At 56.6% G+C, this 20,906-nt stretch overlaps 8 protein-coding genes and 1 non-coding gene across 9 annotated transcripts; 3 read left to right on the top strand and 6 right to left on the bottom strand.

Moving 5' to 3' along the window:
* Nucleotides 1–137: 137 nt before the first annotated feature.
* Nucleotides 138–805, bottom strand: SCHCODRAFT_01359435 (uncharacterized protein). Its single transcript, XM_050341493.1, has one exon. The coding sequence runs from the start codon at nucleotides 506–508 to the stop codon at nucleotides 194–196; it is 315 nt and encodes a 104-aa protein (XP_050198570.1). The 5' UTR covers nucleotides 509–805; the 3' UTR covers nucleotides 138–193.
* SCHCODRAFT_02637324 (uncharacterized protein) lies at nucleotides 206–1,025 on the bottom strand. The gene has a single exon (XM_050345962.1). The coding sequence runs from the start codon at nucleotides 824–826 to the stop codon at nucleotides 620–622; it is 207 nt and encodes a 68-aa protein (XP_050198569.1). The 5' UTR covers nucleotides 827–1,025; the 3' UTR covers nucleotides 206–619.
* A 3,211-nt stretch (nucleotides 1,026–4,236) lies between these two features.
* On the bottom strand, nucleotides 4,237–5,235 carry SCHCODRAFT_02691963 (PIN domain-like protein; the record flags this gene model as incomplete). The annotated part of the gene is made up of 4 exons (XM_003028868.2): nucleotides 4,237–4,782; nucleotides 4,826–5,027; nucleotides 5,075–5,160; nucleotides 5,212–5,235. The coding sequence occupies 4 exons, from the start codon at nucleotides 5,233–5,235 to the stop codon at nucleotides 4,237–4,239; spliced, it is 858 nt and encodes a 285-aa protein (XP_003028914.2).
* Nucleotides 5,236–5,780: 545 nt separating this feature from the next.
* Nucleotides 5,781–7,933, top strand: SCHCODRAFT_02712808 (uncharacterized protein; the record flags this gene model as incomplete). The annotated part of the gene is made up of 5 exons (XM_003028569.1): nucleotides 5,781–5,972; nucleotides 6,057–6,221; nucleotides 6,242–6,767; nucleotides 6,834–7,399; nucleotides 7,763–7,933. The coding sequence occupies 5 exons, from the start codon at nucleotides 5,781–5,783 to the stop codon at nucleotides 7,931–7,933; spliced, it is 1,620 nt and encodes a 539-aa protein (XP_003028615.1).
* Nucleotides 7,934–9,385: 1,452 nt separating this feature from the next.
* On the bottom strand, nucleotides 9,386–10,620 carry SCHCODRAFT_01174574 (ribonucleotide reductase; the record flags this gene model as incomplete). Its single annotated transcript, XM_050341173.1, has 5 exons — nucleotides 9,386–9,407; nucleotides 9,462–9,705; nucleotides 9,755–10,406; nucleotides 10,456–10,520; nucleotides 10,605–10,620. 5 exons carry the CDS (start codon nucleotides 10,618–10,620, stop codon nucleotides 9,386–9,388), a joined length of 999 nt encoding a protein of 332 aa, XP_050198568.1.
* A 720-nt stretch (nucleotides 10,621–11,340) lies between these two features.
* SCHCODRAFT_02637318 (AAT-domain-containing protein) lies at nucleotides 11,341–12,893 on the bottom strand. Its single transcript, XM_003028870.2, has 4 exons — nucleotides 12,801–12,893; nucleotides 12,468–12,649; nucleotides 12,171–12,328; nucleotides 11,341–12,078 (listed from the first exon to the last, which is right to left on the bottom strand). The coding sequence occupies exons 1-4, from the start codon at nucleotides 12,803–12,805 to the stop codon at nucleotides 11,374–11,376; spliced, it is 1,050 nt and encodes a 349-aa protein (XP_003028916.2). The 5' UTR covers nucleotides 12,806–12,893; the 3' UTR covers nucleotides 11,341–11,373.
* Nucleotides 12,894–13,096: 203 nt separating this feature from the next.
* On the top strand, nucleotides 13,097–13,168 carry SCHCODRAFT_t207. The gene has a single exon. It is a non-coding gene; the product is annotated as a tRNA-Ala (tRNA).
* Nucleotides 13,169–13,743: 575 nt separating this feature from the next.
* Nucleotides 13,744–15,238, top strand: SCHCODRAFT_02637313 (uncharacterized protein). Its single transcript, XM_050345961.1, has 3 exons — nucleotides 13,744–13,777; nucleotides 13,830–14,583; nucleotides 14,635–15,238. The coding sequence occupies exons 2-3, from the start codon at nucleotides 13,845–13,847 to the stop codon at nucleotides 15,069–15,071; spliced, it is 1,176 nt and encodes a 391-aa protein (XP_050198567.1). The 5' UTR covers nucleotides 13,744–13,777; nucleotides 13,830–13,844; the 3' UTR covers nucleotides 15,072–15,238.
* SCHCODRAFT_02704577 (uncharacterized protein) lies at nucleotides 15,130–19,051 on the bottom strand (the record flags this gene model as incomplete). The annotated part of the gene is made up of 18 exons (XM_050346989.1): nucleotides 15,130–15,267; nucleotides 15,317–15,424; nucleotides 15,478–15,643; nucleotides 15,698–15,786; nucleotides 15,849–15,945; nucleotides 16,000–16,118; nucleotides 16,167–16,264; nucleotides 16,318–16,503; nucleotides 16,565–16,704; nucleotides 16,761–16,864; nucleotides 16,920–17,146; nucleotides 17,194–17,230; nucleotides 17,284–17,439; nucleotides 17,500–17,712; nucleotides 17,760–17,878; nucleotides 17,925–18,712; nucleotides 18,764–18,832; nucleotides 18,894–19,051. The coding sequence occupies 18 exons, from the start codon at nucleotides 19,049–19,051 to the stop codon at nucleotides 15,130–15,132; spliced, it is 3,012 nt and encodes a 1,003-aa protein (XP_050198566.1).
* Between the last annotated feature and the right edge of the window lie 1,855 nt (nucleotides 19,052–20,906).

Raw genomic sequence — 20,906 nt, 5'->3', positions numbered from 1 at the left:
CTCCCTTCATGAGCATCCCCTTTGCCTTCGTGAGCATCTCCCTCCCATTCCCCAGTCGTATCTTGTTCTGTCCCTCCCCCTTTAGTTGTAAGGGGGCGCTAGCCTTCCTTCACTGAAAGGCGGGGGCTCAGACGAGGTGACAGATGACGGCCGTGAGTGTATAGCAGATGGACGTAGGGTACAAAGGTGGTATCTACAACAGGACAAAGCCTGCCTTATATAGTTGAGGAACGTGACCAGTAACGGTCACGTTACACCCGCCCAACCCCTCGAAAATCAAGCACCAGTGTCCGAAAAAAACAAGAACCAAGGCCATATAAACAAGAACACCGAAGTACCGAGCGAGCGAGGCAAGGCGAGGCGAGACGAGGCAACGAGACGAGCAACCGAGAAAATGGCAGTTCGATGGCGAGCAAAATATGGCGACGGCAAGTGTAGTTGAGGACGAGGTACCAGACAGACGGAGAATTGGCGAGGACGTCAAGGCGTAGCCGAAATTAGAGGGCATGCGGTGTTGATAGGCGAAATATACTGTAGGCAGCTCGAGCGGGCGACGCCGACTCGTCGAGAGTCGGACGGAACAGCGCGAGCGGAAGGCCGGGCCGCGGGGCCGGATTAGTCAGCAAGCGCCCGCGCGCGAGAATGCGCAGCGGCGCGCCAGCGACTGGAGGCGGCGGCAGTTGGGAAGACGCGGAGGGCAGGGGTACGTGAGCGACGCGCGAGGCAGACGCAGAGCGGGCGCCGAAATGGCAGGCGAGGATCGGAAATGTAGCATCTTGAGTGTCGCGCGCGGGCCTCGGGCGGGAGCTTGAGCGAGGACGCGCATTCATGCGCGGGCGACGCAGACGCGTGCGGAGGGAGTGATGGGGCCAGGACGAAGTGGGCGGCGCACTAGGCAGAGGTGGCGGTCAAGGCGGGGAGCGGATGGGGAACGATCAAACGCGCCGCATCTTGAGCAGCTCGCGCGGGCCTCTGACGAGGGCTTAAGCGGGGGCAGAAACGGCGGGTTGGCGGGTGCGCGCGCGGAGTCGAGCACGAGCTCCAGCACGTCATGCGAGACGGCGAGCGTGGGCGAGGGCAGTGGGAGGCATGCCGCGCGCGTGTGACGCCCGAATCCATCGTGGGCAAGCTGTTGGGCGAGCCCTCCGAGTCCTCCCGATTCATCCTTCTCCTCGGCGACATAGCGGCGGCGACGACGAAGGTGAGTCGAGCAGGCCTCAGCTTGTCGAGGGCTTACAGCGAGAACCGGCAAAGGCGAGTTGAGCCGAGGTGGGGGTGGGCGAGTGGGCGAGTGTGCCGAGGCCGAGATCAGTGATGGCGGTGATGAGCGACGCCGAGCGCGTGTTGATAGCGTGTAGAGCGAGTTCGAACCGTCAAATGTCAAAAAAAAAGTGTAAGGGGGCGCTAGCCTTCCTTCACTGAAAGGCGGGGGCTCAGACGAGGTGACAGATGACAGCCGTGAGTGTATAGCAGATGGACGTAGGGTACAAAGGTGGTATCTACAACAGGACAAAGCCTGCCTTATATAGTCGAGGAACGTGACCAGTAACGGTCACGTTACATTAGTCCTCACTCGCCTCGCCTTCCTCCTCCCCCTTTCCTTTGATGATGGGATCCGTATGCTCCTCGAAAGACGCACGGTACAGTCTGCTTAGACGAACCACACCACCCAACACCAACAACCACGACAGCAACGTGCGTCTAGCTTCATAGCTTCGTCCAAGGAGCGAGCGAGTCCGCTTGATTTGTATTGCTAGGGGTACCCTGCGCCTTATTGGCGGCTCACAGACGAGCTGGACTGATGCGAGACTTCAAGCGTGCAAGAGGCACCTCAGAATTCACACAAGCATTCCCAGGTTTCAGTTGGAATCTTCACGGCTTATCAGGCACTTAGAAGTCCTAGTTTTATGATGTACAACATGCTGACAGCATGAGGGGTTTATTGGTGTATAGTAGGTGGTAGGTTGTGGAACCCCTGCCAGAGGCAGCAAGGGGGACGCTTGGGGGCGACCTCCGGGCCCCCTGAATCGTATGTAGGGCGCGGTATATAACGGAAACGCGTCGTCTCGGCCATCTAGACCGAGCGGTAACACACAAACCCTATCTCCGAGTCAAAATCCAACAATAGCGCCTTTCCATGCGTTCTCTTGTCCAAATAATCGCGCAAATACTCCGGTTCCTGGCGGTAGAGCGGCTGACTGGTTGGGTATCCTCCTGCGCAGCTTGGCTGGGCGCAATCTCCACACGGTTTGATGTTTACCAAGGGCAGTGCCTGCTTGGGTTCCACCGGTCTCCTCTGACTCGACGCAGGCTCAGAGGCCTGTCCGGTGAGGAGGACGCAGTCTAGACGGTTGAAACGCGGTGAACGATGTCCTTGCCGAGGTGTGCGCAGCATTTGGCGGCGCCGACACTTGGTCCGGAGTTCAACTCGGCAATGTCCGAGATCACGAGCTCGGACCCGAAGTTCCGGTCTCGGACCCGAAGTCACGTGCAGTCACGCTGATGGTTCGAGTTCCGCTTGAGCGGTGCTCTGCGTGTCTCCGCATGACGGCGAGCGACAAGTAGACCTGTCCGAGCCCCAACAATGAAGTATGTTCTTGAAGCAGTAGGCAAACCGACTGAAGGCTTGTGGCGCAAGGAGCGCAGCTACTTGATTAAGTAGGGCCAGCCAGAAGACTCGCAGAATGTCATCGACGACGCTCAGACTCGTGATCCGGCGCCGAAGAGCTCGCTGCTATCCCTGGTCAGTCGTTGCAGGTGGGTAAGACCGCACAACAGTTCGATTGATGGTTAGGAAGCGTAATCTCCTTGTGTTTCTGTGCCATAAAATACCCTCGACGCGCCCGTTGTACAGTCACGACGTCGATGCAGTATATACGAATCCGCCCATACAATCCAGACTAATGCGACTAGGTAATCGCCTGTTTATGTATGTTTTCCGCGTTTTTCGGCCGACAGGCGTATCATTGAGTCCTTTGCTTTTCTCGCCTTCCCCTCCCCTTCCTTAGCCTACTCACCTCCCTTTCGAGCGTCGTTGCCTGCGCTTCGCGTGCAACTGCCCTCGCCCATCACCCCATCTCGTCCTTTCTCTCCTTCCCACCTCTTCTTTACTTACCATCTCATCTCGTGATGCCGCTTCATCGCACGTCTTTTCCTTCTCGTTCCCTTCGTGCGTACCAATTTTTCATTCGTCGCGCATTTTCGAGTTGCTCCCCCATAGTACCTCCCTTACCGACTTTTCTCACTCTCGCTTCTCCCCGTCTCATTCGCACGTAGGCTAGGGAGACCCCACGCTCGAAGGGCAGGGGGACACCACACTCAAGGGGAAGGGACAACGAGCTACATTGCATATGTACATGATACAAAGGGTTCTGTCTACGATGTACTACGACGACGCACGAGATGCATCCTCCCCTTTCTGTGCACGCAGGCAGGCACCGCCCCTTCCCCCTTGTCCTTGTCCTCGCGCGCAACCTCCCCCTCCCCTCCCCACCTTCGCCTCGCGAGGCACTCGTTGTCCTTCACACCCGCGCTGCATGACCCGCCCTGCACCCCCATCGATGACGACAAGCAAAAGCCTCGAATGCCGCGCCTTGCTGCGCGGGATTTGCCCCCTGCCTCGTGCCCACCTCGACGCTGGTCGACGAGAGGTGCCGCTCTCCCCTCCGCTCTCCCTTCCTCCTCCCCTTCCTCCATCTTCGCTCTCCCCCCTGCCCCTTCCTCCCTTCCTCCTTACCCTTCGCTCCCCCCCTCTTTCCACTCTTCCACGCTTCCAAGCGCCGCCGCACGAACGCAGGCACCCTCATTTCACATGTACCGCAGCGGGAAGGGGAGGGGTGTGTATCGTGCCGGGAAGGGGAGGGGCGTGTACTGCCAGGGTCGGGTCGGGTCGTATACTGCGCTGGGAAGGGGAGGGATGCGTACCGCGGCAGGAAGGGGAGGGGGTGTACCGAAGAAGTCAACCAACGTACCAAAAAAGTTCAGAATGCCACCCGACTTTGGGGTGGCACTCTTTGGAGGCGCGATAGCCTTGCCCTTTCCCTTGCTGATGCTCGACTTCTCGACGATGTTGTGGTCAAGGGTCTTGAGTGGTTGTGGGACGAACTTTGGGTAGACATTCTTCACGGGGAGATGCATCTCCGGATCGAGCTCGCTGTGAGCGATGCCCTTCGCGATGTCTAGGGGAATATGCCTGGAAGCAGAATGAGCAAAATCCTGGAAAGGTTTGGCCGTCACTCACAGCCCGACGTATGAGTCTGCTTCCTCCGTCCAGTTGTCCCCGATGTCCGTTAAGTGAATCAATTCGTCGCGAGCTGGGTCGTACACGCGCTGGTGCAGGAAGCACTGCTCCGCCAGCTTGAACCGGGATACATAGCCCATTGGAATCCTCTTCTTCCCCTCCCGCGCGATCACCTTCACGCACTGTTCCGCCGTCTTGTGTCTTCGCACATACACCCCTGCCGTCTTCAGCCCGATGCCGGGTATGCTGGGCAGGTAGTCGCAGCCGCTCAGGATCGCCATGGTGCGGAACTGCGCGTCCGTCCAGCCGACGAGGGACACGCCGTTGCACGCGGTGACGGACGCAAAGTCGGAGCGGGAGATGGAGACGACGGTGCACTGAGCGTGGTCAAGCTTGAAGAGGATGTTCTTGCAGCCAAAAACAAGGAGGTCGGAGTCCTCGGTGAGGATGGCGTGCACAGCGCCGGTGCGCTCAAGGAAGGCCAGCTGGGCGTCGGCCTCGTAGGGCGCGACGACGTACTTGACGTTCTCGATGCGGAGTGCCTAGATTAGCTAGTGCTTCTGGGTCCTATTATGCGCCACGCACCTTGATGACCTGGTCCCTCGCCTGCGAGTGCTTGCCCTGCGCGGCGAGCATGTTGGCGCGCGCCAGGCTCTCCTCCCACTTCTGCCCACGCTCATTCTCCGTCCCCTTCTTTGCCGGAAGTGGCCCTCCGTCGAATACAATGTACGGCTCAACGCCGTTATGCCTCAGCATCCGCACGCAGTGCATGAAGTAGTCGATGTATCTGCGCGATGTCAGTACAAGCAGGCATAGAGCTTGTCAGCCACGCACTTCTGTGTCTCCTTCCCCGTCGCGAGCTCGACCGAGCAGTTGTAGACGCCCCGGTGCAGCCATATGTATCCGTTGACCGTGATCGTCTATCCCGCAAAGTCGGATAGCTTCCTCGTCGTCTGGATCGACTTGAGCACGGGGTGAAGGCCGGTGATGCCCATCGAGGCCGCCCTTCAGCGAGAAATCGAGTCGACGGGGTGGCAGCGACGGAGCGTCACCGGTGAACGTCGCGAGGGGGGTCTTGTTCTCGCCGCCACCAAGACCACCTCGGCCGCGCAGGGCAGGCTGCCAGTGGTTGACCGTTGACTCGCTGGCCTGACGTGCCCTTCGCGCTGTCGAGCATCCGCCCACCTCTGCCAAAGCTTGTTGGGGCCGGACACAGTCCCGTGCCGTCATTGCATCACAGTCGTCACCACTTCGCCCGCGCCTACCTTCCTCTTTCAACGCGTGACCGAGGGATCCTTATTTGTGAGCTCATCGCCAACTTCATCCCTTCTTGACTTCGGGTCAGACGGACTAGGTAGCTCTGTGTGACTGCCCAAGCCACCGTCAGAGCAGCAGGCACATACTGTATTCACGCCGTCAGGCGCACTGGATGTGTCGGGGACCGTGCTCGCGGTCGCGAGGAGGTTGGAGAAGCCCGAGAAGTGCGTGTTCGACCACTCTATTCGTCTACACGTTGCTAATCTAGACTGCCAGATGGACCATGAACCACGACCGCGCACTCGAGAGGCGCATGGTCACTGTCGAGGAGTACCTTGTCGAGCAACGCTCCACCAATCCATCCGACGACCATCCCTTCGTTGCCGCAAAGCACAATACCACACGGAGAAGACAGCACGATGCTCGCCCCCACCTGTCATTCATCCGCGACGAGCTCGAGGAGCTGCAGGGTCGTGTCAGCGAGCTTGGACGCGAGATGGCGGAAGTTGGGAAAGAGATGTGCAGCTCCCAGCGTGCTGCTGCTTGAGGAAAGGCGCAGGTACAAGCTCCCTCGCAGGGCGGCGAGGACGTCTGCGCAATCTGCCGCGAGGTCAAGCAGGTCCGTGGGACCATGCAGTGCGTGTCGCGCGAGGTCGACTGGCTCGGGCGGACGACGGCGGAGCTCGAGCGTGAGGTGGAGGGCGTTAAGCACAAGGTGCACAATGTGAGCCGGGGGATGGCGAGGCTGGCGGTGTCGCCGGTGAACTTGTCGTCGGGGCCAAGTCGGGCGTCGGTGCAGGTCGAGCACGTGTGCCGCAGGTGGGGAGCCGGATTGCGGTGAAGAAAGAGGGGGAGGACGCGGTGCTGGGGTCGTTTGATGGGCTGCCGGATCCGGGTGGGGACGTGCCGATGTCGGGCTTGCCGTCGCCGTCCTCTGCGGAGTCAAAGGCATCTCCTCCACTGTGGACTGCACCGATTGACACTTCGACCTCGAGTGCTCCTGCGCAAGTCACCAGTACGGCTGCGTCGAGCCTGGCTTTGCAACATCACGCCTTCGCCGACCGTGCCTTTCTCTCTCACTCTCGCTCTTGGTGGACCTTCACCGCTGACACCCGTACGTCGTGCACCTTCCGTTACTGCACGGGAGTCGACGAGCCCGCCCACGCGCTTCGTGGGCAGTGCGTGGGGTTCTGGCAGGAGACATGGAAGCGGAACACATTTACCATAGACTACGCGCAGGATACCACCAGTCCGGTTGGCTCATCGCAGGGTGAGTGCTCTCAGGGCTTCTCCCAAGCTTCTCCAACATTATGAGTTATGCTGACCTCATTCTTAGCTTCTCTGTCAACGGGATTCTTGTCGCCTCAAGTGACAGGGAGTTTGATTTCGCCACTGCTCACTTCTATGACCTCGCCTTTCGACACGTTGGCTGCGCGCTCGCGGCCCACGTCCGTATCGGGCCTGCCGTCGTCGACGTATGGCGTCAACACGCATAACTCCGGTAATGGCGCGTCGGCGGGCTTTGGCTACTCTACCAAGAACACGTTCAGCTACTCGCTTACCACATATGGGTCGGCTTCCTCGCTAGGTAGCTTGGATCTGGATGACAACAAGACGAAGTGCGGCAAGGAGTTGAAGACTGCGCAGACCAACAAGTCATCGATGACGGACGCCAAGCGCACGACCTCGCCGACGCCTCTCTCGCCTCCTCGTGCTCCATTTGCGCGTCCGTCAAGCGCGAGCCCATCACCTCCTCCACGCAAGCGCTACACCATCGCGCTTGGTGCTCCCATAACGGGCCGGAAGCGCGACAACGATGAGGATGAGGACAAGAGATATGCGCCTCGCTCCCACTCTCCTGCCCCTCGTTCTCATTCGCCGCGGTCGCACTCTCCCGCTCCTGTAGGACCCCTGCCTCCCGAGTGCGCCTTCTCGACGTCGTTTAACATGTCCCCTCCCACCCCCTTGCGCTGTGCCCACTTCCCGCTCTGTCCGCTCCCCACGCGCACATACTCGCGCACCCGCCCTCGGAATATGTCCGCTTACTGCTTGTGCCCACTCGTATGACAGTCACGCTCAATGCGATGAGAAGCTTCCCACACAATTTACATGTTCTCACGGGAGAAACACACATGTGTGCCACGCTTCACTCATCCCTGGTCGTCCGCCTCCGCATTTGCTCGGAAGGACCGCATACTTGAACTCTACAGGGCCCTTGAAGGGATATGATAGTGCTGGGATAGCTCATCTGTACAAGCCAAACAGGAAAGAGATCAGCACCACAGACTTGCCCTCCGCGCTCGCCCACTTGACATCGTTCTCGAGTCTCCGCCCAAAGAGTGTCCCTTCAACGTCTATATAGCGTCGCCCACCGGAAAGACTATGATCTCCGTGCTTGTCACGGCCATGTATCTATGCCAAACTTTGGCAGTCTGATAGGGAGTTACTAGGGAGGAGAGTCAAGGTGTAGTCTTTTGCATGGGGAGGTAGGCAGAAGCAGAGTTTCCACACAGGCGATGGTGGTGCAGGACATCAAGGATTAGCTAGCAGTGGGGCGCTGATATACGACATCCAGCATATGCTGACTTTGTGGCGGGTTAGCCGTGATTTCTGCTCAGTTCGCATGTCCTGTGGAGAGCTACTTGTGATAGCGTACCTAGTAATCTAATTGCTTCGTTGGGGCATGCACAGAGGGTGATACCCAGGGCATGTACAAGAGAATGTTGTCAAGCTCATAGCTGTAAAAAGGATGTTTTTTGGAGCGGTGAGGCCTCACTGATCGAGCAATGTGGCATCTTGATCGGGTTAAGGAGATGTTAACCCGATCTAGACTGGCTTGATCAGGTTAAGGGAGTGTAAACCCGATCTGGACCGGTGATCATGGGTTAACCTATTTTAGAAACAACATACCACTCTTGTTCCACTACAGTCCACTCGAACAAAATTTATCGAGAAAAACCCCCCTGTTTAGACTACCCCACCGCACGCCACGCGAAGCGCTGGCCCTCTCTAGACCTAGTCGACTAGCAAGTGTAATGGTCATCAATTCCTCCTGCCTGAGCAGCCGTCATACCAATGGGTTATACAGAAAGGGCTTCTGAAGCTCTGGTGTAAGTCTTGCACACTTTGGAGGCACCCGTTCCGCAAGCCGTACCAGCCCGTATACGGATCCTGCCAGTACGGTCGTACGGTCACCCACCCGTACCGTCGCCGTCCGTATCAGCAAGCTGGTGAAGGGGTCACGGTACGGGTACGGCACCGTATTTACGGTCCCGTACGAACCGTATGCTTACGGACGGTGCGCATCCCTATCCTGCACCCACAGATGGAAGGGTAAGGAGGGATGATGTCTTTTCGCGTCCGCACACTGTGCAGAAGATAGATAAGTTGTCGCTCGTCGCTCGGCGCGGCTTGCATGACCGTAAGAACAAAGAGCACGATGAACGGGGATGCCACCAAACAAAGACAAGCGCGCTTCTTCCCACGCCACCGCGTCCATCACGTGTACCGCGATATTCAACAAAACAGCGAACAACAGACGCACGGACCGCCACTCGCGTGCCCTGCCCATGACGCAAAGGCATCTAGTCATGCAGCAGATACCTGCGCTCACCTGTCGTCGTGCTCGCGCTGCAGCATTCGACTCGCTCTTAACCTCACACATCCCACGCAACTACGCTCCCAACCATGGTCTATATGGTCTGACTTGTATGCTAATGTACAGATTGCAAAACGATGAGTGATACATACCGATATGATAGAAACAGATATACGGATCGCATGAGAGCATGCAGGATACTCGGAATCGCAGGAAAGCATGATCCACCAACGCTACACGGGCCCACAAACAAACAACACAACGCGCCTAGAAGTCTTCGGCGAACACGCCTAGAAGTCCTCGTCGAGGACGCTAGAGACCGTCGTCAGCACCCATGTAGACGTTGAGCTTGAAGGGGCTACTCACAAAGTCTTCCCAGACGACTTGACCTCGCCCGTGTTGTTCACGGCCGCCATCTTGTAGTCCGACACACGCTTCTCAAAGAAGTTGGTCTTGCCCTGGAGCGAGATCATGTCCATGAAGTCGAACGGGTTCGTCACGTTGTACACCTTCTCGTTCCCTAGGGCGACGAGCAGGCGGTCGGCGACGAACTCGATGTACTGGCACATGAGCGTCGAGTTCATGCCGATGAGGCTGACGGGCAGCGCATCTAAGAACCCATGAGTACGACATACATTGATAGAGGATCGACAACATACCAGTCAAGAACTCCTGCTCGATCGTGACAGCCTCCATGATGATGCGGCGGACAACATCGGGGTGGGGGCGACGGCGGAGGTGGGCGAACAGCAGGCAGGCAAAGTCGGTGTGCATCCCCTCGTCGCGAGTGATGAGCTCGTTGGAGAAGGTGAGACCGGGCATGAGACCGCGCTTCTTGAGCCAGAAGATGCTGGCAAAGCTGCCGGAGAAGAAGATACCCTCGACGGCGGCGAAGGCAACGAGACGGATGCCGAAGGAGGAGCGGTCGTCATTGATCCACCGGAGAGCCCACTGAGCCTTGCGCGCGACACAGGGGATGGTCTCGACGGCGTTGAAGAGGTGCTCGCGCTCGGCGGCCTCGCGGATGTAGGTGTCAATGAGAAGGGAGTAGGTCTCGGAGTGGATGTTCTCCATCATGATCTGGAAGCCGTAGAAGCAGCGGGCCTCGGGGACTTGGACCTCGCCAGAGAAACGCTCGAGGAGGTTCTCGTTGACGATACCGTCGGAGGCGGCGAAGAAGGCGAGGACGTGGGAGATGAAGTGGCGCTCGTTGTCGTTCATCCGGTTCTGCCAGTCGTGGAGGTCCTTGGACAGGTCCATCTCCTCAGCGGTCCAGAACGACGCCTCAGCCTTCTTGTACATTTGCCAGATCTGGGACGCGTCAATATACGCGTAATGAGTAGGGGGACGCGTCGCGCACCTCAGGGTATTGAATGGGGAACAGGACGAAGCGGCGGATGGACTCCTTGAGCAAAGGCTCTTCGGCTGAGACAACGTGATAAGTAAGACGCGTCGACGCGCGATAGGATCTGCCACTCACATTCCGGGAGTTCCACCTCGCCAACGTACTGGAAGCGCCAGTCATCATCGTCCTCCGTATCCTGGAGCTCGGTCGCCTTCTCCTTGGGGGCCTTGGCCTCCTCCGTCACAGACGCTGGGGACACCGAGCGCTTCTTGTCGTCGACAACCTCCTTCGCGGAAGCCTTGGTAGGCGACTCGAGGGAGAACTTCTCCAAAGCGGCAGCAGCCTACGTAAAGACGGTCAGACGCGACGCGACGCGCCGAGGTTAGCTCCACGTACCTTCTTGCTCGGGGTGGGACCCGGCGTGGTGGCACGCGCAACGCGGACAGGGGAGGTGGCGCGGGAGGAAGACATGATGATAAGCGAGGAAGAAGAAGTGGGTGATATGACCAAGAGCGAGGTGGTGGTCGGGAGCAAGGAGACGAGAAGGGGGGAGGCCGTCTTAAATAAAAACTGCCCGTTATGTCACATCACGGTCAACACGCGTGCATGTGATCGCGTCCGTTGACGCGTCGCGCGTCGCGTCCAAACAAATGACCGCGTCGCGACCGGTCTCGTCCGATGGATCAGACCCGTATCAGATTAGATTGCCCAATCAGACGCCCGCCCAGCGCCATGCACAGGCGTTTGACTCAGCCGTGAATGCGCGCGTCAGCACTTGGTCAACTCCGTGACGCGCCTCGACAAAAGTCGAACCATGGATCGGCCGGGGAATCGCTTTCAGCGAGAGCAAAGGAGCCACAGCCATGCTGACAATTCCCATCGCTATTCATGAACGTTCATCACACACGCATACGGCATATGAACAGCAAAACTTCATGATTGCAAGGAAGCTGGCTTCAACAAAAGTTCGCCTTCCGCCCGCACAGGCCTCCCCTTGCGCACACGCGCCTCCCCCCTCTTCAGGTCCATCACGATACTGAATAGTGTCGAGCTTGTCCACTCCTTCTTCGGGTCCACCTCCCGGCAAATCGACGTCGGGAAACCCCCCTCATCCTCCAGCATCAACTCGATATCCTCCATCTTCACCTCCCCCTTCGCCTTTGCCTGCCCTACCAACACCTTGATGCGCTCGAGCCGTGGCACCGAATCTTTCCACAAGATGCATGGATCATCGAGCCCTTTGTGCGGCACCAGGAAGTGATTGGTATGCACCACACACCCCGGGCCGCCGTTGTCCTCCACCCGCACAACATCCTTTGTCGTGCATTCAAGGCCTATTGCCGGCCCACTCCCATCCGCAACGAGTATGTGGCACGCCGCCGCCACGCCAGCCGCCTCCAGCTTCTCCGCGGCCTGCGCGCGCGACCCCGCCTCCAGCGCCGCCCGCAGCGCCAAGTGCGTCGGCAGCGCGTCGAAGCGGACGCCCACGGCGCGGATGGCGTTGAGCGTGACGCCGACGCCGCGGTCGTTGAGCCCGATTTTGCCGATGATCCCTGCTTCGGTGATCATGCTAATGCAGGGCTTGCCGGGCTGGGCGACGTGGCAGGCGACGAGGTTCGCCTTTTGCGAGGGGAGCCACTGCAAGCCCTTGAGGTGAGCGAGCGAAAGGTGCGTAGGTCAGGGACCAGGACCAAGGAATGGGCATAGCAAGGGTGGATTGCTGTACTTACGTCCCAGTTCTGCGCCAGGTAAGCGCTCCCGTCAGCGTAATAGCTCAGCGCCGTGCATCCATCGTTCTCTTTCTTCTTCTCCATTCCGTACGCAATCTCCGTGCGTACATTGAGTGCCAGAATAGATAGAAAGGGCTGTCCAGCGCCTTCGGCTAGACCTGCGATGTCGGTCAGTATCGTATGTCAGTCAGCCGTTTTGGCTTCGACTCGGCGGTCCTCTCTTCACCTCCGCCCTTCGAGAGATGTGCGACGGCCCTTGAGGCAAGCGCTAAGCAGTATCATGGCCAATTCACTCACCCCTCATTTCCTCCACATACCCCGCCCACTCCCTCCCGAGATATGGCAAGAACTTCGCCGCCTCCTCGCAGACGCGCTCCCAGCCCAGCTGCGCCGACCGCTCGAAGAAGGCGCGGTAGAAATCGATGCAGGAGGCGACTTGGGCGGCGGCGGCGCGGCCATGGGTGAGGCCGATCTGTGTAGTGAGTTGAATGGTGGGCGCGTCGGGGTAAGGGGCAGGTGGGAAGCGAGAGAGGAGAGTGGTTCACGAATGATAGGTGGGATGTGTGGAGTTTTAGAATGTCGAGAGTCACGAAGGGGAATGAGGGCATCAGCGCTACTAGATCCACTCACCTCATAGGGCTGACCAGAGCAATGTACGACCAACATCGAGGTAACGGTAGCCGTATGCAGAGTACCGTGGGGATGAGAACGAAGTGAGAGTCGTTATCAGCCGACATACATGCCGTCGTCATCTGAGTTGCCGATGCGGTTGATGATCCAGTCGAATCATGTCATTGGTTATCCACATCGGTCCTAGATGAGAGTTGCACAAGATCAAGGTAGGAAGGGGACGGAGGCGAGTTCCAACGAATGTGAGAATCAAAAAAAGACAGATCCAAGACTGGCCGGAGGAAACGAATTGCACGGGGCGTTTGGCGCAGCGGTAGCGCGTTCGCTTTGCATGCGAAAGGTCAAGGGTTCAAACCCCTTAACGTCCATGTATAGAATGTGAAGTAGATTTTTGGCCGAATCCACGAAGTTCAACGCGCAGTAGTATCATACAAAACCAGTAGTATACATGATACTGACAGGCCACGCGGATGAAATTGATGTCGTATTCATGATGGCCTTCACGTTTACCAATTCGCCCCAGACGATCAAAAGCGGTGAGGACTTCATCCTGCAGCGCGCTGTTGAGCAGCGGGAAATGATGAATGGCGTTTGACACGTAGACAAGACTCAATGGCAGAAATGCCTTTGACACTGCGCTCCATGGGCTTGGATACCTGAGGAATATCCCTGGCTCATTTGGATGTGTGGCGCAAAACCACAGGATTTCCATGCCTTGTACATCAGAGTCAAAACGGGTAAGCGTCAGCTATCGAGCAGTAGACTGGCTCCCGCAAAAAGATAGCGTTGAACGATGGGTTCCAAATTTTTGGTCTGTAAAGTCGAACTGCGGGTAACGTGACTTGTCAGGTGTTGGGTCCGGCAAATGCCGAAGATCGTGCGACGTTCTAAATCTCTGATTCGATTCCTCATTATCGCGATTTACGCCGACTTGTACGCTACCGCCCAACACTCTGTTCTCTCTTCCTCTACGGTAGGTAAGTGCCGAGTATACGGTTGCAGTGTGGCGGGACTTGAAATCCTCCGCAGGAGAACACCGTGACTATGTTGCCTATAGAGCTGTATGAAGCAGTGCTCGACCAGCTTGAAGACGACAAACATTCGCTTGCCATGTGTTCTCGTGCAAATCGCACCCTGCTAGATATAGCGCAACACCGATTATTTGCCGATATACGCCTCGACTTCGACTCCCAGGCCACAAACCTCGAGTCTCGTCCATACCAGCTCCTCTCCGCGCTAGAGACATCTCCGCATCTGGGATCGTATGTCCGGCGGTTCACCGTCAGTTGCGAGTCAGACTCGCTTCTCGTCATCACTTACCTCCTTCCACCGATACTCGAACATCTTTCCGCTCTCCGTTTCTTCAGCGGCCGCAATGTCTTCAGAAGGACTCTCAGCGTAAAGGCACTCGAACGCGCGACCAAGCACCTGCTCCAACTGCCGACTCTGGAACAGGTCTGCCTACACATGACAGTCGACTTCCCCTTCCATCTCATCCGTACGCCCTCTCTACGACACCTGGTACTCACGGACGCTGGAGAGACCGGGTCATCGCCTTTATGGGCGGCCGAGCAATCGCCTCTCAAGCTGCGTACCTTGAAATTGTGCTCGTCGCAGAGCGTGGTGCAGTCGCGCGCGTTACTGTGGTTACAGAGCGCCCAGATAAACCTCAGTGATCTCCAAGCGCTTATGCTCGATATACAATGGATGGATGTCGCCACTGCGCAGAAGTTGCTTCGTGTTTCCGCAGGAACATTGCAGTTGCTTGCTTTGGCGCCTCACAGTCAGTTCCTGCCTTCACTCCCATGGCCGTGATATCTGACCTCGAACATAGGTACGGACGACCGCGTCACGTACGAATTCTTGGATCTCCTCGCACAGCCCCCGTTCTGCTGGAAATCATTGCGCACCCTGGTCATCTATACGGCCAGGCTGTCCGGCTCCTACGGTCTATGCCTCCCATCGTGTGACGATCATCAACTGGGGTCCCTCGACGCTGCCCTGTCAGAACGGAAGGATATGTACCCTGCCCTGCAGGATGTGATCATCCTGCCTTGCGCGCCGTTTGGAGAAATTTCCTGGCATGAGTCCCGTGCGCTGGCTGTGGACGAGGAGAGGTGGTGGAGGTTTCGCGAGCCGATCGATATCCGTATGCGAAATCGATGGCAGAAATTCGTCGCGGACCAGCACAGTAACTGGAAGACCTCGTTTCCGAAATGCGCTGAAGCCGGCATGCTACGCGATACTCCGTCAACGGATATAGATGCTTGAAGAAGTATGCTTGTCATTACCAACCTGTAAAGTGACGAATCGGTCTGATTTCTACATGCTAGTTATGCATTTTCTGCGACCATCGGTCCAGCCACGCCTTGAAATCATTGGTGGATCGCGCAATGTACGTGAACCGTGCTTGTATGCTATCCAACGCCTGCGCAAGCGATATGTCGAACTTCGATACATCCTTGTCCTATACAAATCGTGAGACCTCGCATCATCTATCAAAACGGCAAACATACCTTGAAGAAGGATTTCGCGTCATCGTAGTCCTGTTCGGTGGAGAGGACTTCGAAGGGGCAGGTAATGATGCTGTCAAATGAGAAGTTATCTTCCAGGCGCTCGTATATCTATCGATTGAACTCAGCAATCTCGTTCTTGCAAGGGTTGCGCGGAAGCATACCTCGTCGTAGTTCGCCTTCACTTTGCTTGCGAGAGACCTTCGCGCTTGAAAGTTCCCTTGCAAGCCGTGGAAGAATTCGAGCACGTCCTGATCGCGGCTCTCGTGTAGCGCATACTGCAGGACTTCTTCAAGCAGGACAGGATCGCGAGTCGCGCACATCGCTTTTCTGCTAAATATCAGCAACGCTCCTCATCGACTTGATTCAAGAGACCCTGCTTACATCGCAATCTCGGCGTCCTGAGGCGCATCAGGATTATCGAGCATTTGCTTCGCCTTTTCATACTCGGCACGTCCGCCATGCTTGACGTGCTGAATGGGACAGGCGCATAATTGTCAGCACGGGATGCACGGCCGCTGAGAGCACAGCATACATGCACGAGGAACGGCTGGAGAAGGTCAACCGGAATTGAGGCCTCGTCACCGCCTTGCAAGAATGGCTCGAAGAGACGCCCGACTTGGGCGATGACACTGAAGTTGAGAAGTCAGAATGCTTCTGTACAGGCAAATTCACGCGACACATACTTCGAATCTTCGCTGGAGATTGCCTGCGAGATAGCCAGGGTGCGCAACTGCGTCGTATCCGCCGAATCAGAGTCAGAATACGCGAAATTGAGCTCTTTCACAATTGGGACGAAGAGCGACTGTTGCAAGCGTCAGTAGAGTATCCACCGGCACAGGAAAGAACCTACACGGCTGAAGGTCTTGAGTTGCGCCACGACCTCCTCGTTCTCCCACCAGACTGATAGAAGCTCGTCCAGATGGCTGGCGATGCAACTCCAGAGGAGGTCTACAAAGCGGTCATCAGCACACAAGGACGGCGCAGTGGACCATGCCACTCACATTCTCTCAAACTTCTAAAAGTATCAACAACATCGAGCGCTGTGCTCAGAGTCGCCAACCCGGCTTTTGCGGTTGCGAACGCGTCATGCACGATCCCCAAGCGGTCGTCGAGAGTGAACAGCGAGTCTTCCTTTGCCGCCTCTTGTGCGATCTTGTTAAGGCGCTCCGGTGTGTACAGGACGTGGTCTACATGGTCAATCATGCATGAGCGCTCGAAATCAGGATGGAGAGAAAATGCTCTACGCACATACGCCTGTCGAATCTGCGTTGAGCTTGAACGGCTTGCTTGTATCAATGGCGTAGCTTCCCTCTCGCTCGCTCAGGACTGCGCGGTCGACGATCACCTTGCCAGTCTCGTCCTTGGTCAGAATGGCAAGCGGAACACTCCTACAGGAAGCTGAGTGAAAGCGTCACGAAGCGATGCCAGAGATCCTTGCGCATACCATATCGTCTCGTTATTCGCAGGTTCAGTAGCGTCAAGGAACCTATCCTGCCGAACCTTGATCCCTGTCGCAGTTTCTGTGACGGTGACGACAGGAAAGCCGATCTATTTGACTGTTCTCAGTAGAAGAAATTCTGGCTAGGTTCTAGAAGCGAGGAACCTTTTGAACCCAATTCGTCATGAAGCCGGTGACATCCTGGCCTGGATGGGCGAACAACTCAGAAATTCGGCGATTTTGATGTGAAGTGAAGGACCTGCCTGTGGCCTTGGCGATGCCGTCCCAGAGGTCGTGTGTCACTGTATTGCCGTACAAGTGATCCTTGAGATACAGCGAGACACCCTTGAGGAACCTGTCTTCCCCGACGTGGGCGGCAAGCATGCGCAACACTTCGCGGTCTTCATCAGTTACTGTCCACATCCATATCCTGCCGTACCTGCAGCTGCTTTCGAGTACGACAAGTCGTCGAAGATCTGGGACCGAACATTAGAGAGGTTGGACGAGGGAATACTAATTTGCCACTCACCTGATTGACGCGATCCGCATCCGAGCACTCGACCTCAATCGGATGCGACGAGGGTTTCGCATCCATGGCTAGCGCATCCGCCCAGTGCACGTTGATGAACTCGGACGGAAGGTGCCACTCCGGGAATACCTTGTCAGTGATGATGACTTCGCCGACCTGTGCATAGACCACAATGAAAATCGAGTTTCAGGCGTCGTACAGCAAGCAACGGCTTACCAGCGTTGCAAATCCCTCATTCAGATACAGATCATCCCACCACCGCATCGTCGCGATATTCCCAAACCACATATGCGCCACCTCGTGGCTGACGACGCAGGCGACGAGGTTCTTGGTGGCGAAGTCCGCGCGGACGGGATCGACGAGGAGAACGCTTTCTTCGCCCGCGATAAGGCCCCAATTCTCCATCGCGCCGTCGTCGAAGGAGGAAGCCTGCACGAGGTGTTAGACTACGTAGGGCAAGAAGCCAGCCAGCCTACCACCAGGATATCCAACTTCGGCAGGGGATACGGGACGTCGAAAACCTGCTCGTACAGCGGGAGCACCTTCGCCATGACTTCCAGCGCAAAGTCAGTCTGATGAATGTTGTCCTTGGTCGCTGGAATGCAAGGTCAGAAAACGTCGCAAAAATCATGTAAGCTCACCGTAAATCCTCAGCGGCAGCTCCTTTCCGCTAACTGGTAACGCCACCCTTGTCTCCCGATACTCGAAGTCCCCATTCGCCCATGCGACGATGTAGGTGCTCATCGGCGGCGTGGTGGCAAAATGGGTGATCATCCACTTGCCGGAGGAGCAGCTGCGCGCGAGGAGAGCGGCCAGCTCGGCGTCTTGCGTGATTAGCTCCTGTGCCTTCCCCGCGTTCCTTCCCTCGAGATCCACAGGTGCCTCCATCGAATCAGGCGTCTCAGCCGCTTCGTACTCCACCTCCTTCACAATGTTCATGTTGCCCAAGCTCACCGTCCCCTCCGTCCCGACCATCGTCAGCGCAAATGTCGCCTTCAGCGCGGGCTCGTCGAAGCAGGGGAACGCGCGGCGCGCGGCGGTGGGCTCGAATTGAGTGAGGGCGTAGTACCTCGAGGCGGAGGCTGAGTGGGACTCGGTGTCGTGGTCGTTGGCATTTTCGCGCTTCTCCGTACCCTCGCCCTCGCTGACATTGCGCTCGACGTTGTCGGGGTCGTCGTCATGACCGTCTCCGCCCTCGTCCTCATCATCGTTCTCATCCTCGTCCTCCAATGTCGAGTAATAGTACCCCATGAGACTGTCTGTAAGCGGCGCATGGAACCGGATAGTAAACATGGCTGTCGAGTTCGCGAGGAGAGAAGTAGGAAAGATGAGGCTGAGGCGCTCATTCTCGGCGTCAAATGTCTGGGAGAATGTATCGAGTGATAGAGTCTCTGCTGCGAGTTGTCGAGGAGACGGCGCGGTCAGAGTCCTGTACAGCAGTGTCAGTATCTAGCCGTTCTTGCGCCAGAGCAGAACCTACACCGAATCGATGCTCAACCCTTCGCCGGCATTCAGGACGATATGGGTCGTTTCTGTAAGGACATCCAAGCTGTCAACGAATGTTAGCCGCGCGCCACACCGTCGCACGGGATTACCGTCGTCCCACCCACCTTATCCTCACAAACCCGCTGTAGGTGAGCTTCCCGAGGTCGGTCTGAATCGTGAGATCATACTCCCCCCCACCAAAAAAACTCGCCGGTCCGGAGTCAATGAAAATTTCTCGTCTTTCTCCTTCATAGGTGGTGCTAAAGTCAGAGTATGCTAGCATGTGTGTAGACTGCCTCTCAAGCAATTGGGCGTAGCGGAGAGCGAGACCCCAGGTGCACGTGACAAAGCGTGATGACCTGATTTCTCACGGTTGAACTTCGGGTGTTGCCGACACTCTGCAGCTCGAACATTGACAGATTGATCTATGCCAAGCATGCCATACAGTACTATACATACTATGCTACCATTCCATTACTCTTTTGCACCGGGCTTTGTTATCCCCTCAATGAAATAAATTTTTGAAAAGAATGAAGGCCGCTTCGAGTGAGCGTGACAACCATTCCCACCCAATTTTCTCCGCTTCATCGAAGCATGAAACAGACATTCCTATGCATACATGCATACTTAGACTCTGTATATTAGTACATACTATCAGCGGTCATGCCGGCCACAAATAGCAGCCACGAAGAGGATGAATGGTGGCCTGTAATAAACTTGCTTTTGTCCAGATATGCCACCCGGTGAGAGGCTGATAACCATCCAGCCTTGATCCAAGCTATACCCTCTTACTTAAGCATTATACTCGAGACACAAGGGCTCCCACTCGACACAAAAAATCGACTTGGGAAAGCTCGCCGATAGGTCCCCTCCTTCAAGTCACGTTAATTCTACGATCCCAGGGGATAATTTCCCAGGTCTATCAGCGTATTGTAGATGATAAGGGGTAGTATACATATATAAGCGTTACCAAGCGGGAACGCGCTGCGCGCGGTCTGCAGCACGTCGAATCGGCAAGGTCGGACCGGCGAGTTTTTTTGGTGGGGGGGAGTAGTGCGTTGGCCGGACGTGCGGGGGCAGTCTAAAATCATGGCTCTTGCTTTGTTCTGACTGTTCTGAGAACGCCGCGGCCGTCAATGAAGGCATCGTGGCGGTTGTCGATAGGGCTCAGAAGACGGTGCACGGAAATGAATAGGCAATAGGAAAGTTGCGCAGACAAGAGGAAGTACAGATGGACAAGATGAGGTCGATCCGCTCGCTGATTGAACAGATGGGGGTCGAATCCTTGACAAGGGAAGGACGACACGCCTCGGGAAGGAGACGAGTAGCACGTCTAATAAGAGCCCAGACACGCTTAGAAGAAGACAGAAGACAAGACTAGCGAACCCAAGGAAGGCTCAGATAGTTATCGGAATCGATGTCGGCAGCGGAGAAGGGTCACATTGGTGTTCAGGCGAGTCGTGGGGCGCGTTTGAGGGGAGAAAGCGGCCAGTAGATACCATTCTAAGACTGGTTTCGGCTGCGAAACGTAGGAACAAAACCAAGTCCGATGGTTTCAAGGTGGTAAACGGGGACGCACAGAGCCGCGGGCGTGATCCGCACGTTTCTCGCCCAGTCATGCCACATACGCGAGCCAGCGATCCGATACATATCGGGGCGACAAGCCAGGATTGAGAACTGTGGTGGTACACAGATGTGAGTGGATGCAGAATCAAAATGCCGAGGAAAAGGAAGACCATAGATGCAGTAGAGTTCAACTTTGAAGTCAAACGCCCACGTGACATGACGCGTAATTTAGACGAACGCGCGTCGCGCTGACTGGAAACGCGTACAATTCTGCCTCTGACCACCACAGAAAGCACCACGGCATTGGCAACCGTATGAAGACCTCTCCTTGAACAGCTCACCTCAACACATCTCTCGCGTACATCCAACGGGTGGAGTCGCCGTGGACAATTCATACGGCTAGGAGCGAAAAGGACTGGCTACCTAGGATATCGTCTGGACCTAACCTTTCCCATAAAAAGGTGATTAAACCGTGATTCTGCGAGCGGAACGACAGCTAGTGCCAAATTCTTCTCTAAGCCCTTCCGATGGTACGATGACTCACTGTCTCATCTATAGTGTTCCAGGGGGAG

Source organism: Schizophyllum commune, assembly GCF_000143185.2.
Source record: "Schizophyllum commune H4-8 unplaced genomic scaffold SCHCOscaffold_10, whole genome shotgun sequence".
NCBI classification, from domain to species: domain Eukaryota; kingdom Fungi; phylum Basidiomycota; class Agaricomycetes; order Agaricales; family Schizophyllaceae; genus Schizophyllum; species Schizophyllum commune.
Note: the sequence above shows the minus strand (reverse complement) of the source record. Positions and strands in the feature narration are given on the sequence as shown.